General features: G+C 38.5%; 1 protein-coding gene across 1 annotated transcript; it reads right to left on the bottom strand.

The window, feature by feature from the left end:
- Window positions 1-1,381: 1,381 nt before the first annotated feature.
- Window positions 1,382-10,666, bottom strand: LOC114656752 (gamma-crystallin M2-like). The gene is made up of 3 exons (XM_028808366.2): window positions 10,634-10,666; window positions 8,584-8,826; window positions 1,382-1,709 (listed from the first exon to the last, which is right to left on the bottom strand). The coding sequence occupies exons 1-3, from the start codon at window positions 10,640-10,642 to the stop codon at window positions 1,434-1,436; spliced, it is 528 nt and encodes a 175-aa protein (XP_028664199.1). The 5' UTR covers window positions 10,643-10,666; the 3' UTR covers window positions 1,382-1,433.
- Between the last annotated feature and the right edge of the window lie 5,325 nt (window positions 10,667-15,991).

The following is a 15,991-nucleotide window of genomic DNA, read 5'->3' on the forward strand; positions in this document are numbered from 1 at the left end:
GATTCCAAGGATTAATAAAAATTACAGTGGGAGGTCGAGCCTTTAGTTACAGGGCCCAGAAGCTGTGAAATGGTATGGATACTAATTGACTGTAAGAGATTCCCCTTTGGTCTCAGCTTTTAAATTCTGGCTGAAGACTCATTAGTTCAGTTTGGCATACCCTGATTAGCTGCCGTTTTGCTGTGCATATTGCATCTCTGTCTTTTAGTCACCTGTGCAGGAATATACAGTACATATCACAATATACAAATCATTCTCTATTCTGTTTCTCTTCTTGGTTTCTTGATGTTGCACTTGGTGCCACTGCTCTACTGTCAGTCTGTTATCTTGTATTTGGAAGTCATGCTATAGAGTGGTGTTGGAATAATTGGGTGAAAAGATTCCCTCATCAGATTGGACAGCCAGCACAGACTCCACAATAGAAAACCAAGAAGTGGATAGATAGTCAGTTGGCCGAGGTCAGAACTTTGACTTTATTTTTGACTTTCTCTTGTACAATTCTAATCTCACCCATTGTCAACTGGCATAGTTCATCAATTAATTGACAGATATTGTTAGTTTCCATTTATGTTTAATCAGTTTTACCTTGTTCTTTGTGTGTTTTACCTGATCTGCATTTATAGGTGTACCAGTTCTGTATTTAGTAAATGGTATAATCTATACTTGTATTTTAACTGAGAATTGTTCACAGTGCTCTGTGCCTGCACTCAACAGCTTTATACAAAAATAAATTGTATTGTACTGTAATTGTACACCCTGGGTAATTAGAAGTATTTGTGACTCTGATCAAATCGTTTAACCACTCATTAAAACAGATGAGCACATCAGAATTAAAAAAAAAAAATCATGGTTTGTCCACACACATTTTAAAAGCTATCTTGCTGTAGCAATGGTGAAAATGGAAAGGAAATATACACATCCAACCACCACAGAAATATGTTTCATCATTTTTAGGGTACCAAAGAAATGTCCAGTAAAAGCATATTATATTTTGAGAAATTCTAAAAGATCTGAACTTATGGTAAAAATCAAAAAGATGCTTCAGTTGCCATCTTGATTTTGCTTAATTTTTGGGAGGGCAGGTAACAGGATGAGACTCCGTCAATAGTTAACTGATGCAGTTTCATTCTTGGTTTAATTATGATACTATATTTTACTACTATTTAACTAAAATAATTGTCTTCTGCATCCTATCATCAGTTCTGCCTGATATTTTCGACGGTTCTTGCAATTGTTTCATATGTAATAATTTTTCCTCTTGAAGTTATATTCTTTATTTTTTACCATCAACTTTGAAATTTGTTCTTCATTACTTAATTTATATTCATATCTTAACTTCTGGCAAAATGAAAATTCAAGAGAAAATACAAACTCATGTCACAAATTAATGTTTATTTTTTAATGAATAGAAGTATAATATTGATGCTTCAGTATTAACAGAAATCTGTGATACGCCTGAAGGAGCCAATCCTAGGGTTCATGCCTCCCCAGTCAGTGTATCTCCTGTACTCGCCAGGCCTCAGGAAGAACTGGCGTCCTCTGTAGTGGGGCTGCTCATACATGATCCAGTAGCCATCCATCACATTGCAGGAGTGGATGTCTTGATAGCGGAAGCGATCCTGAACAGATTCGCAATCATCCATGAACTCCATCATCTGACCACCAAAGTTTTCCCTTTCATAAACCATCATTCTGTAAGATCCTCTGTGCTGTTGGAAAAAAAGGAAAGTACATTTACAAATTTGGTGATGATTAATTGAATTGTGAATGCAATAGCCTGTGTTATTTAAATATGGTACATGTGATCATTTTTCCATCCACCCGTCCATTTTCTTAAACCCCATATCCAGAGCAGGGTCATGGTGAAGCTCTGCACATCCCAGCAAACAAGGGACATAAAGCAAGAACAATCCCTGATCATGACACCAGTCCATCAGAGGGTGAACATACACACACACATACACACATCAAGCACTAATTAGGTAACACCAATTCACCTAACCTGAATGTCTTGAACTGTGGGAGGAAGCCCACATGCACACAGGAAGAACGCGGGATGTGAGCCCTGGGCTCCTTCTTGTGAAGCAGCAGCGCCATTGTGCTGCTTTGTGATCATTTATAATTTTTATAAAATATCCATCCATCCATTATCCAACCCACTATAACCTAACTACAGGGTCACAGTGGTCTGCTGGAGCCAATCCCAGCCAACACAGGGCACAAGGCAGGAAACAAACCCCTGGCAGGGTGCCAGCCCACCGCAGGGCACACACACACACCCACACACCAAGCACACACTAAGGACAATTTAGAATCGCCAATGCACCTAACCTGCATGTCTTTGGACTGTATGAGGAAACCAGAGTACCCGGAGGAAACCCATGCAGACACGGGGAGAACATGCAAATTCCACGCAGGGAGGACCCGGGATGTATAAAAACAGTACTGTACATATGCCATTTACATTTTTTAATTGCTATGAATATGAAAACAGAAAAAAGTATGTTTATTAAAAGTAGTGATACTGTTAAAGTGTTTTTGTGATTCTAACTGCTTGTTAAATTCCTGCAGGCAGGTCCTTATCACTGAATGCCAACTTGTCTTTTCGCATCTTGTGCCTTCCTTGTCATACTTTAGTATATTCCATTCTCTGTGATATTATCAAGCAACATCATTCTCTGTCTTCCATGTGACGTTTTCTGTCTTGAATAAAATTGCATAGCAGCCAATCATGCATTTCCCAACATTCCCCTCTATCGAAAATCGATTCCAATGCTGGTCCTTTTTCTCCTAACACTTCTCACTACCCCAACATTACTCACCCTTCTGTCCCCATTCTTTTCAAAAAACTATATCTCACATGCTTCCGTGACTATGCTCCTAAGATGTTTAAACTGACATGCTTGTTTTAATTCTTTTCCATTTACTTCTATTAAAGAGTTACGTGTTTATTTGCACTCCACTCTATTGCATATAGGAACCATTTTATTAGTTTTACTCAGTACAGTGTAGTTTTTAAATGCATTTACAGAGCATGCCCAATGTGATTTACGAATTATAGTTAGAGCATTGACAGTCTGACTGATTAACAAAGAGGTAAATGAGTGAGCTGCTCAAGAGAGCTAAATTGGAAACCTCAAGTTTAATAGTTAAACGACACTCTTTTGACAAAGTCATTAGTGCATGATTGCCACTTTGCTTTTGGTTTCCGTACAAATGTAAATTCTGTGCTGAAATGGAAGTCAAAACAAAGGGAATGAGTTACATTATTTACTGCTTGCATAGACATTCTGCTCAAAAAAGCACAATCCCAATTTAACAGACAAATAATCTTGGGGTTTATTTTACCCCACACACTTAAACTGCTAAACTTCATGCTTAAATAAAAAAATAACTTAAAGCACCAGCTAGAATTCGTACTTAAATTACAAAATAATGTGCTTTTGAGGTGAATTATTTTAATTTTATGCAGTTTTAGAATATCTTCTAATTAGTTTAATGTAAATGTGCTCTGCAATACAGTACAGCTAAGGAAGCATACAGCCTTGTGCTTTTAACATGTCTTCATTTTCAGTGCAGCTATTATATGTTTGGCTACACTCACTGAATGGAAAAGGGCCAGTAGTAAGAAGCATGATTAAAGATTTTGCTGGAGCATAAACTGGATTTTATAAAAAAGGATTTTATAAAAAGGAATGAAAAAGATATATAGGGCACCTCATTTTTAAACATTTTATAAGGAGTAAAAACTAATTCAAGTAAAATATACTTAAAGCATCTGCCCCAATGTAACCTATTGGGTTAAAGAGAATTATGTTTTTTACTAGTAGGTTTTACCTTTCACACATATTGCAACAAGTTCTTAACTCTTTGAGGGCTGAATATTTTTCCAGCTTTCTGAAAAGCACACAAAGCAATGGTTTCACACATAAATCAATATAAAATGTCTTTTGCTGCATGCCTTCATTTTCTATCTCTAGATCACTTACATCAAAATCCGAAAACTCAGAGTCTGACTCAGCAATATGATATACAAAATGTTGTCCACAGAGTATTTTGATTTGCGCATTCGCTTTGGTCTTTCACCAGATGTCGATGCCATTTGAGGGGTTGTTTGCTCTTTGCTACTCGTGCACGCGCAGGATATCTCAGTCAAATCGACGAAGCTAACTTTAAAGAGAGTCAAACTAAAACATAATGTTTTGTCAGTTTACAGCTGATTACTGTCCTTTACCCCTGAATTTCGAAAAAAGTCAAAAGAGTTAATCAGTTAATTATTTGTCACCATTTTTTCAAAATAAGTACTAAGAGATCAACATGTATGTTGATTCTGAAATAAAACGATACAACTAATTAATTGCATGACAAATGTTACCATCTCTAGTGACCCTTATAACATAGACAACTGTTAAAATAAAACAAAGAAATCCACAGAGATGCCATTTATGCTAAGGAGCACACCATAGCATCTCATGATGTTATTTGACAGTAGCATCTATCAAGAAAAAAAGCTAAATTAAACAGTAGTTTACAGTAATTCTGTATATAAGCTGATAGCAACTTTTTCACTATAGTACTTCAGATTAAACAAATGGCACACTTTGTTGTTTGTTAATATTTATCTCTGTTATTTATAATATAATCTCTTTTGAGTCAAAGTATCTAAACATACAACTTAAGATAAGTAGAATTTTGTTTTTGTGAGTTCAGTTTTCCTTTCCATGCACCTATTTGCTTATCTACATTCCAAGTGCAGATTTAGATTACCCTGCCATCTGTAATGGTTCAGCCAGGGTCGTATCTGGTGGCTTAAATGTATTTTTGTTTATTTTCTTTTTTTAACCTTCTTGGTGCTAACCCCAGGCATGACTTGAACTCAGAATTCTATGTAATTCTGGTTAACCACGAGTCATGATGACATGTAATGATCCGCTTTACATATTTAAGCCTGTGCCTGACAGTATTTTGCTGCCATCTAGTGGATGAAATCACATCTTGCTAAAAAATAATCACAATTATTTCTATGTGTTTTACCACTCAAAGGTAATTCATCATTATTCATGAGCGAGGTAGAGAGTTCAACCAAAAAACAGCAGCATGTAAACGACAGGTGATAAATCAGTTTTAGCACAAACTGAAACTTAACCTTTAGTGGAATCCAATGATAGTGAATTGGTCATCAGTCTTTGACATGGATAGAGAAACTGAAGCATACAACACCATATGACCAAACCGCTGAGATATGCCTTCAGTTGCATAACGCTGCAGTGAGGTACAGTATGTAAGTGGCCAAAAGGCAAAATGATTTTGATCAAGTAGAACGACAAGAAAGGCGTTAGCCCCCTAATCACTGTTACAATGCAGCAACTGCCAATACTTGTGCCAGGGTAATGTAGAAGTTACTGAGCCTTGCGCTGTGGTAGCCCAAAATAACACAAGGAGCATGTCAAACGTGTGTGCCAGACAAAGACATTCTACCCTCTCATATTTAATCCATCCATCCATTTTCCAACCCGCTGAATCCGAACACAGGGTCACGGGGGTCTGCTGGAGCCAATCCCAGCCAACACAGGGCACAAGGCAGGAACCAATCCCAGGCAGGGTGCCAACCCACCGCAGCTCTCATAGTCTCAACATAAAAAATATTATAACAGAAGTGTGCAAAGAACGTTTGTGTACTATTGGGTTTTGGGTTGGTGACTGTTTCAAAACATATCACATGAAGGACGTGTACTAAATCTGCATCAGTACAGCAGTGAACACTACACATACAGCTCCTACTGTATTTATGTTGACATTTTGGAATTTACATGTTTCTGTTACATGTAATAACACTCCTTTATTGTTGAAAAAAAATTAAATACTGATAATATTATATTGCAAATATTATATTTTTTTGCTGTTTTATGCATCATGAATATTTTCTGTATTAATTATTTTGTATTTTATCATTTAAATCATGTATTTTGTGTCCTATTCTTTGAGCCTGGGGAGGTGAGGCTACCTGACACTTCAGTTGGGGAATCACCCCCCAGTACTATTTATAAAGAATCAACCTCTTTGTTGGCTACTTTGGCTTTGAGGTTGTTCTCATTTCCTTTAATTTTGTATTTTGCATTTTTTAAATTGGATTTCTTGGTTTTGAACTTCTATTTTGGTAATAAGGTAGTGTTTTTTCTGCTTTGGAGCTCTTCGCTATCAAAAAGCAGACCTTTTTTGTTATACTTTTTTTTTTTAACCTACCTGCATTCTGTTTAGTGCATTTTATGAATTTAAAACATTTAAATATTAAAAATAACTTCATTTTGTTTTCACAGGGTTGATTTTTTATGGCTCACTTCTCTCCCTTTGGATATTTTTGATTTTAAAACCTTCACCCCACTACTGGGTCTGTGTGCATCATAAGCCTGTATCTTGAGTTTGCGGATAGGCTGTTTGCAGTGGTGAAGCCTACACTTTTGGTTCAGGCCTAGATAGGGATGGGAATTGATAAGATTTTCACGATTCCGATTCCATTTTCGATTCTGTTTAACAATTCGATTCTTTATCGATTCTCCTATCGATTCTTATTTTTAAAAAGGAGAACACACAGGTCGATTAACTTAGAACTTTGTTTTATATCTTATCTTTGAACAAGATAGAAATTTAGGAGTAGCATGACCTTACAAACCCAACAGTGAGATCTTAAGAGATCCACAGCCTACGGCTCCTCGATGGGGTGCCATGGGGTTCCCAGGAAAAAATGTGTAAATGTAAAATAATAATAAAATAAATATTCTTCTGTAGCAATAACAAAGTATAACATAAATTATTCTGTGGCAATTACACAAGAATGTCCAGTAACATTTACACTCTCCTTTTTAAAAGTATATATGAGCTGAGCACTCAAAAATAAAACTACATCAGCCAGCAACAAATACAATCAACTCAAGTCCAATGGAACTGTGCACTGTGCAATTCTGCAACCATCAACTATTTTGACAGCTACATCCATGTTGGCCGCATTATCAACAGTGGCTGCCACAACCTTGTCTTTGATACCATACTCCTCCAAGATCTCATCAGTCTCCTCTGCTACAGCTGTCCCTGTCTGTGCCTGGTACACTGGTTTGGTTTTGAGGACTTTTTCTTGAGCCTGGCCATTCCTGACATAATGCAGCATTACTGTGAGGTAATGATCTTGACTAAAACTTGCCCATCCATCTGCAGTGATGGCTGCCTTCAACACGTTTCAGCTCAGAAATGGAAACGGATGAAACATCTGGTAAAAGGAGAACACGCAAATTTGACATTCCCTGACTTAGCCTACAATTAAACACATTCACTTACCGAAAATCGGGGGCACCTACTGTGGCAAATGGGTGCAAGCCTTTTACCACAAACTTAGTCACTGCTCGCTGACATTCGTCTATCCTGGCCTGTGTCATTTCTTTTCCCCGCCTCTGTGAAAGGAGAAGCTACCGGTAGACTGCAGCGAGAACTGCCAGCATCTGAGACAGCCAGACTCTGTCTGTCTCTCTCGTCATGGTCATCTAAATGCAATGCACAGTAATAGCAGGTTTTGCAATAAGGCAAATCGCGCTAACATAATATGCAATGTTAGTTGATTAGTTACCTGCCGTATTAACGGGAGAGGACCTGCAAACGTTACCGTTGCTGCTGGGTTGAGATTCACTAGTCCGGAGCGGATCAAAAACACAACATTCATTTAAGGTTATCGTGTGTTTTGTGTGCAAATGCTTTTGCATATTCGTAGTGTTTCCTCCCTTTGATGAAATATATACTTTGCAAGTATTGCAAGTTGCCCTGTTGTCATCCTTTCTCGTAAAGTGTAACCAAACTTTTGAGCATTTGTGCTGCTTAGGCGCCCCATGTTTCCTGCTGGGTAAATGACGCTACGCAACGCGGTGACGTCATTCGAGGCGACTGGAATCGATTGGGGAATCGTTTGCAAAAATGGCAAACAATTCCAAGGAATTGAAACAGTGGGAACCGGTTCTCAACAAGAACCAGTTTTCGATTCCCATCCCTAGGCCTAGAGTGAAGTGTAGACCTGGCTTTCAATCTTTGAGGCCTGCTACTCTTTTAGAATTTAATTTAACAGTAGAATCTTCAGTCAAACATTAGTTCTTCAATGGGATTCTCATGAAAGACACATGTTTAGGGCAACTTATCAAGCAGTACTTTTCTAAAACAATGTTATAAATAAAAAAGGTGGGAGCATGCCCTTATAGCGCGTTGCCGCACCCACTGCACGATAAACCATCTGGATTGGGACCCAAGTGCAGCAGGTGACACCTCAGCACTACACTGGAACAGTGTCAGGTATTTTTACAGTGGCTGGTGTGCCAATCGTGCCACCAACCCAATAGACCTCCATAATAAACTAAGTAACCTAATTTGTTCATGTGAGGAAGTCTCAATGTCCATAATTTATCAATATAGACAAGAAGAAAGTGTGTAAAGAAATTATGTTTTTAACATTGATTCTTTCAAATTATCTTTGGGTTACTACTGTATTATTTAAGAATCACAGTTTTTTGGAAAAATATGTTAACAAAAAATAAAAAATATTAGTCTTACTTGGGGGATAACACGGCAGGAGCGCACACAGTCATTGAATCCCATCCAGCGCTGGTAGTCAGGATACTCGCCTCTTCTCAGGAAGTACTGGTAGCCCATGTAGTTGGGGCGCTCATAGACCATCCAGCAGCCGCTCTCCACCCGGATGGAGTTACAACGACTGAAGTAGGTTTGAAGGTCAGCACAGTCGCTGCTACACTCATAGTAGCGGCCCTGGAAGTTCCTGTCCTCGTAGAAGATGACCTAGTTTGGGATTATAGGACAGTGATTTCTATTATTATAGTGATATTGCTTATGTACATATGACACAGTATTAATCTGAAATGAGATGAAGATGTGTCTTAGCATTACATTTCTTTGATAAAAATACCCCCTGGTCAAAAGAAATTAGGTCAGAATAAGGCCTGGGTCCACCCCTGGCACCTCATTTCATGTGCAGTTTTCCCCGTTGATGAACAACAATAACAAAACTGCTTATTCTGATCTGCATCCCAGTTTTGGAATACACTACCTGTCATGGGTGTCAGCATCACAAATTCATAGCCAAAATTCCATCCTGTCTTTTGCCAAAGACTAAATCAGAAATTTAGTTAAGAAGAAATAGAGAGATGTCAGAAATTAGGTTAAAGATAACAAAGAGCGAAGTATGCACATGTTAAGTACATTATTTCAATAGTCAGATGATTCAGGAATGTACTGTACATGCTGTCTTTTATGTGGTTGCTCTGATGACACCATAGCGTGACATGCCACAATTGCTCATGGTGCTATCAAGCCACTGCAGATGATCAAGAATGCAGTGCCTCTTCTTGTATTTAACCAACTGAGACAGGCACATGTCACTCCTCTCTTCAGGTCGCTACATTGGCTGTCTGTAGCAGCATGTATTAAGTTCAAATCCCCGATGCGTGCCTACAGAGCAGTCAGTGTGTCAACATTTGTGTATATGGAGACACTGGCGAAGTGCTCTACTCCTCACCCACTCAGGTCTGCCAGGGAACAGCGTCTGGTGATGCCACCTCTATGTGGCATCAAGTCACAATCCAGAGACTTTTCCTATGTTGTTCCTAGTTGGTGGAACAGGCTGCCAACCTCCAACTGTACTGCTGACTCCCTCAATGTTTTTAAGAAGCAATTCAAGACGCATCTGTCCTGTACATATCTGCTGAATTGATGAAAAAAACTCTTTGCACTGCAATATTTTATACTCCTGATTAATTTGTTTAATTGCTTTAGTGATTGTAACCTATTATTGTAAATGTATGAGTTATTACATCTTTTAACTTGTGGCAATCAACTTTTGTTACCCGTCCTATTACACTTGTTGAACAAACAGGCCCTAGCCTAATGTTACTCAATTGTTTACCTCTTTTGTAAGTCACGTTGGATAAAAGCGTCTGCTATGCACATAAATGTAAATGTAACAAAAACAGAACAGAGGAATACGTTCTCTAAACTAAATACCAGAAACCCTTCAAAATTAAAGAAAATCCCCAATCACTTGATGCAGCAAAATGCTGAAATTAGGAGGTCATGCTGTGAGGGAGAGACTTTGTCAAGTGGTGTTACTAAAATATAATTGGAACCCCAAGTCTAAAGCATTGATGCAGTAAAAGTGGAGGTGTGGAGCAGAAACAGCAACAAATATAAATTAATGTAAAGAGAACACAAATAGTTATGCTAGTAGAATTTTCTTGAGAGCTGACATTTATTCTAAGTGTCTCATTAATCATATTCAATTCTGTGGAAAAATGTAATATTCTCTTTCCACCATTCTCTAAGGTACCCTAAGTCAACTAAGTTTACATTATGATGCATATAGTTAGAAGCTTTGTGCTTACCATTTATTATATGCTCTATCAGTGGCCCAATCAAAATGATTTGTAATTGCAATTTTCTGTGTATTTTCTAGTAACATTTTTCTTACAATGTTTAGTTGTTTGAACCATTCACAAAGTATAATAAATCATTTCAGCCCTTTATAGGTAAAAAGAAGAAAAAGCACCATAAAGCCTTAAAATAACACAGCAGATAGCAGAAGAGCACTCACCTTTCCCATTTTGGATTTTCACTGCTTACTGTGAATACAGACGAACAGACCTGAGGGTTTTATAGGCTGAACTGAAACAAAGAGTTTTGCCATTCAAATAGATGAACCTGATGAATCAGCTGTGCACCATTTAAAACGATGCCAAAAGAAAAATTGTTCTGGTAGGCATCTTTGTTTGAAGGTCTTTATCATGAAAGTGGACAATCTATCATCTAGCTAGTACTGTAATGTGTGGGAAATAAAGCACTGTGGTCTAAAGTTAAATGCTTCTATCACACTAAATGGATTGTTTTACAAAAATTAATCTTTTAAAATTTCTTTTAGCAAACTACTATCAATTGCCTGTTTTAAAAAATAGGCAAAAAATCATATAGTTGGTGACTATATCATTAACACAAAAGTATATTTGGCTTAAAAATACTATAGGTCAGATGCGATGAAGAAATAATGTAAGAATTCCTTGACTTGCTCTTCTAAAACATGACATGTATTCTGCATCTTCCTCGCCAATTTCTCCTTGGTTCTGGGGTTCTTGGTTCACTGTTACGCGACACACATACCTCATGAATCCAAAGCTTGGTCACTGTCTGTGAGGAGAGTTTTTCCCATGTCTGCATAGGTTCTTCTAAGAGGACTCCATCCACATCCCACAGATGTTTGTTAAGTTCATTAGTGATTTTAAATTAAGGTGTATGTGTATATGTGATTCGTGCAATGGTCTGCCGCTGTCTGGGCTTGGGTCCTGCTTTGTGCTTTGATATTGTCAGGACAGGCTTCTGGCCCCATGGACACTGTCAAGTTTGAGAGCATTATGCTTTGTTATGTTGCAACTTGTCATCTTATATAAAATGTCTACGTGTGGAAATGTGTCTGTTTGTCCAGCCCGGAAGTGCAAGACTACAGCATCCAGCTCAAAGAAATCTTCTCTTTCGCAGAAAGTGAAACCACCGAGAAAAGACAAACTTGCTTAGCTGTTAATATACAAACGAGGCAAGTACATCGGCAAAATGAAACCTCTCAGGAAAGAGAAACTTGCATAGCTGCTGATACACAATGGAGGCAAGCACGTTGGCAAAATGAAACAGCCAAGGAAAGAGAACCTTGTTTAGCCGCTAATGCACAACTGCAATTGATTGACTGAAGTGCCAGAATCCATGGTTTCTAGGAGCCTGGGCTTTTTATAGCATGGGTTTACACAGCTAGTACTGTATAAGAAGATTAGTATATTTATATTTTTGTATTTTGTATTTTAAAATAAATCTTCATTATATAGCAGAAACATAATTATCAAGTGAAACATTAATTAAAGTCAAATATGAATGTATTTAACAGTTTGAAAGTACAGTAGGTAGATTTTTATGGGTTAACTTTATAATATCAAGGCCATCTAAAGACCATTTATACAACCCCAACAACTACCCCCTGTTCTGATATCAATGATTCTATTTCAAGGCTTCAGGGAGTTGGGATTTATCCCAGAAGGAGGCAGTCCTGGGTTGGGGGGCACACTCACAGAGATGCCACCTATTCAAATGCACCACTCAAATGAACAGGATGTAAGGATATCTCAGTGTTATAAGAGAAAACCACATAAACCCTGGGAGAACAAACTAGAAGGAGCCAAAGCTTTGAACTCAACTGGCATCCCAGCATTGTAATAATATCTCAACATTGAAAAGTTGTCTAGGAAATTAAACAAGTAGATGATCATAAACAATATTTTAAAGCACAAGTTATGGTTACGTATCTATCTGCAATGTTTTAGAGGGCTTGTCTTCCTCAGCTGCTAAAGGAAGTGGAGATGCGGCTATGGGGTTGGTGTTAATAGACCAAGCATAGTCAGCTGCAAGGTGCACACCATTGAATTTGCTTCTTTTGTCCAATTCCACCACAGAGCACTTGATGTGCAGTGGGATGTGGACAGCTCAGGTCTTTATGAAGTCAACAGTCATCTCTTTCATCCTATCCTTGTAAACGGATTGTTGCACCTGCACCAGTCCTCCAATTGTTGTATCTCCATTCTGTAAGTTGACTCATTCCCCATTGCTGATGAGACCCATCACCTTTGTGTCATCAGTATACTTAATGGTGGTGTTAGAGCTCTACAGTTGTAAGTTAACAGAGTCAACAGAATTGGGCTGAGTATGCAGTCCTGGGGGCCTTCAGTGCTCAGTGTGATGGTGCTAGAGAGGGTGGGTTCATTGTTCATGGTTGCCCACTCTTATAAGATCGGGCCATTTATGGGTAGAAATGATTTAATAAGTCACAGAGTGAAAAGCTGCTAGAGGTTTGGAAGAATTGGTAGATGGGATCTGGAAACCGTGGAAGTGTTGATGAGGTCAAGATGAAAAAGAGTTAATGATTGAATTGGACTTAAAATAAAATCCAAGTTCAAGAGGCAAGCAAAAGGTGAAAACACAGATCAAACAAAAGAAAATGGTATCAAGAAAGGCTAGAAGCAGACTCAATATTTAAACACTGAGGTGATTCATTATTTTTAGCCTGTACCCAAAGCATCTAGTTTGAGGCTAAAACCAGCAGTGGGCTTGACACCAGTCCATCACATGGCACATTCACACTGAAGCATTCATTTATATTGCAAAAATGTAGAGAGGTCATTCAACTGAGTTTGTAGCACTTAAGATCTCTGGAGTTCCCGAAGAGAAGAAATGCAAGGGACCATCACTTGTGCTATTATGTTTCTTGCTATTTTTGCATTTTCATGCGGAGGAGCAGCGGCTCTACTCTGAGCTCCTCCCGGATGATTGAGCTTCTCACCCTATCTTTAAGGGAGAGCCCAGACACCCTGCGGAGAAAACTCATTTCAGCCGCTTGTATTCACGATCTCGTTCTTTTGGTCACTACCCATAGCTCATGACCATAGGTGAGGGTAGGAACATAGATCGACTGGTAAATTGAGAGCTTTGCCTTATGGCTCAGCTCCTTTTTCACCACAACAGACCGATGCAGAGCCCGCATCACTGCGGATGCCGCACCGATCCGCCTGTCGATCTCACGCTCCATTCTTCCCTCACTTGTGAACAAGACCCCGAGATACTTGAACTCCTCCACTTGGGGCAGGATCTCGCTCCCAAACCTGAGAGGGCACTCCACCCTTTTCCGGCTGAGGACCATGGTCTCGGATTTGGAGGTGCTGATTCCCATCCCAGCTGCTTCACACTCAGCTGCGAACCGATCCAGAGAGAGCTGAAGATCAATTCAGCTCTTCAGCTCTGTCTTTAACATATTATTTTGTAAATATTATTTTTCTGTTTCCTTTTTGTTTCCTATTATTGATAATTTTGTGTTTATAAATAATGTTAGTTTTAGGGTATCTTGCCTTTTTAGTTATGTACCTTGTAGCATGGTTATTGGGCCTAGGCTGCTTCAGGATTGAGATTGTTCTGGTCTTTTTTTGGGTATGTTTTTTCTGAATATGGACTTTCTGGTTTTGACCCTTTGCTCATGAATTAAGGCAATGATTCTGTTTTTTGATAATTATTTTGTTGCCTTTTCACTCATACCTTTGTTTTTGCTTGCCATCTTTTTGAATTCTTTAAATAAAATGTTCAATTTAAATAAACTTTTTTTTTTTGGCCAGATTGTCATAAAGTAGGATACCCAAAACACATAAGTCCCAAAACTACTTCCAAAAATGCACACTAGCAGGAGATTTCCTGTCAGACTCTGGCTAGATATAATGGCAACCGCAGGGTCTTTATACAATAAAATAGTTTATTCTCACAAAATGCTCTGTTACAATATGAAGCTCCGAAAAGCACAAAGGCATAAAGAAGTTGCCAGCAAGGAAATTCAAAGCAAGCAAAGTCCCAACACTTTATCCAAATAAAGATCGAAAACCAAAACAGGAGTTTGAAAATTCAAAAATCCAATAAATCAAAGTATAACAATAAACTGAAGTAAAACTCATCAACTCCCTAGTGCACACACAAATGTCGAACTCTGGTCCTGGAGGGCCGCAGTGGCTGCAGGTTTTCATTCTAACCATCTTCTTCATTAGTGACCAGTTTTTTGCTGCTAATTAATTTCTTTTGCCTTAATTTTAATTAACCTGACTCAGGTCCCTTTGTTGTTTCTTTTTCCTTAATTAGCAGCAAAACAATAATGAGACACAAAATGAGCTGCCCACACAACCAGCTATCCACAATATCTAAAAATAAAGAAAGGTGAAGGTCTCAGTAAGGCTGATCTCTCAGATCACCAAAACATTTTGAAGGTGTTCTTAGAAAAAACAGAAAATCAACAATTTTGGAAATGTCTGCTGTGGCAGAATGAGAGCAGCAACAAGCCATGAAGTTAAAGAACGAGTTTAATTAACAGCAAGAATCAACTTCTCATTAAGAAACTGGTTGGAGTGAAATTGGTTGGAGTTTGAAGACTCAATTTAGCTGGTCATCTGTTGGCTCGTTTCACATCTCATTTAATGAAGAAATTAATCAATTCAGAGTGATGAATCCTTAAAAACAAAGCTATTAAAACAAAGGGCAAATGAGTCAATTAGCAGTGAAAACTGGTCACTGATTAGGAAAAGGGTTAGAATGAAAATCTTAGCCACTGCGGCCCTCCAGGCTCAGAGTTCAACACCCCTGCCCTAGTGCATTTGCAATGAACCTCCAGGACCAGTGAAAGACCCTCCAGTTTTATTGGGCAGATGGCATTTCCAGGCCATGATTGGCAGGTGGCCTGGCCCTGCCTCTTGGGGGGGGGGGGGGGGGGGGGGGGGGGGTGTACCCACAAAACACATGGAACATAACACAGACTTGGATACAGTTACAAAAAACATTAAATAATACTGCAAATCATAAGCAAAAGCAATGGTTACACATTCAATTAAATCAAAAATATTCAATGGAGAACTCCAGCCAGGGAGGAACCCAGTCTGAGATATGACACAGAGGTTTTTTACCCTATTGATGAACCAAAGCTACTGATTTAGGAATTACAAGCTGCAGGTTCTACCACACAGGTAAAGGGAGATTTGGCTTTAGCTGAACCATACAACTTCCTTCTTGTAATTCCGGCAACCTGTATGTTATTTACCACTTCTACAGTCTCAGGGTAGATCGTTTATTATTCGGCTTAAAAAGATCGATAAAAAAAGTTGGGTTCAGTTTTTGCAAGAATATTAAATAACCATTTTTTATCTACTATTTTAATCTTACAAGAATAGGCATAATAGCATAACATTACAATCTCAGACCTGCTTATTCCAATTCAGGAGGGGTACAAGGAGTCAGAGTATATTACGAGACCATCATGTGCAAGGCAGGAACCAACTTCAAAAGGATGCCAGTCCATCTCAAGGTCCTACTCATAGGCACACCAGTTTAGAGTTGC

This window comes from Erpetoichthys calabaricus, chromosome 8, assembly GCF_900747795.2.
Source record: "Erpetoichthys calabaricus chromosome 8, fErpCal1.3, whole genome shotgun sequence".
NCBI lineage: Eukaryota > Metazoa > Chordata > Cladistia > Polypteriformes > Polypteridae > Erpetoichthys > Erpetoichthys calabaricus.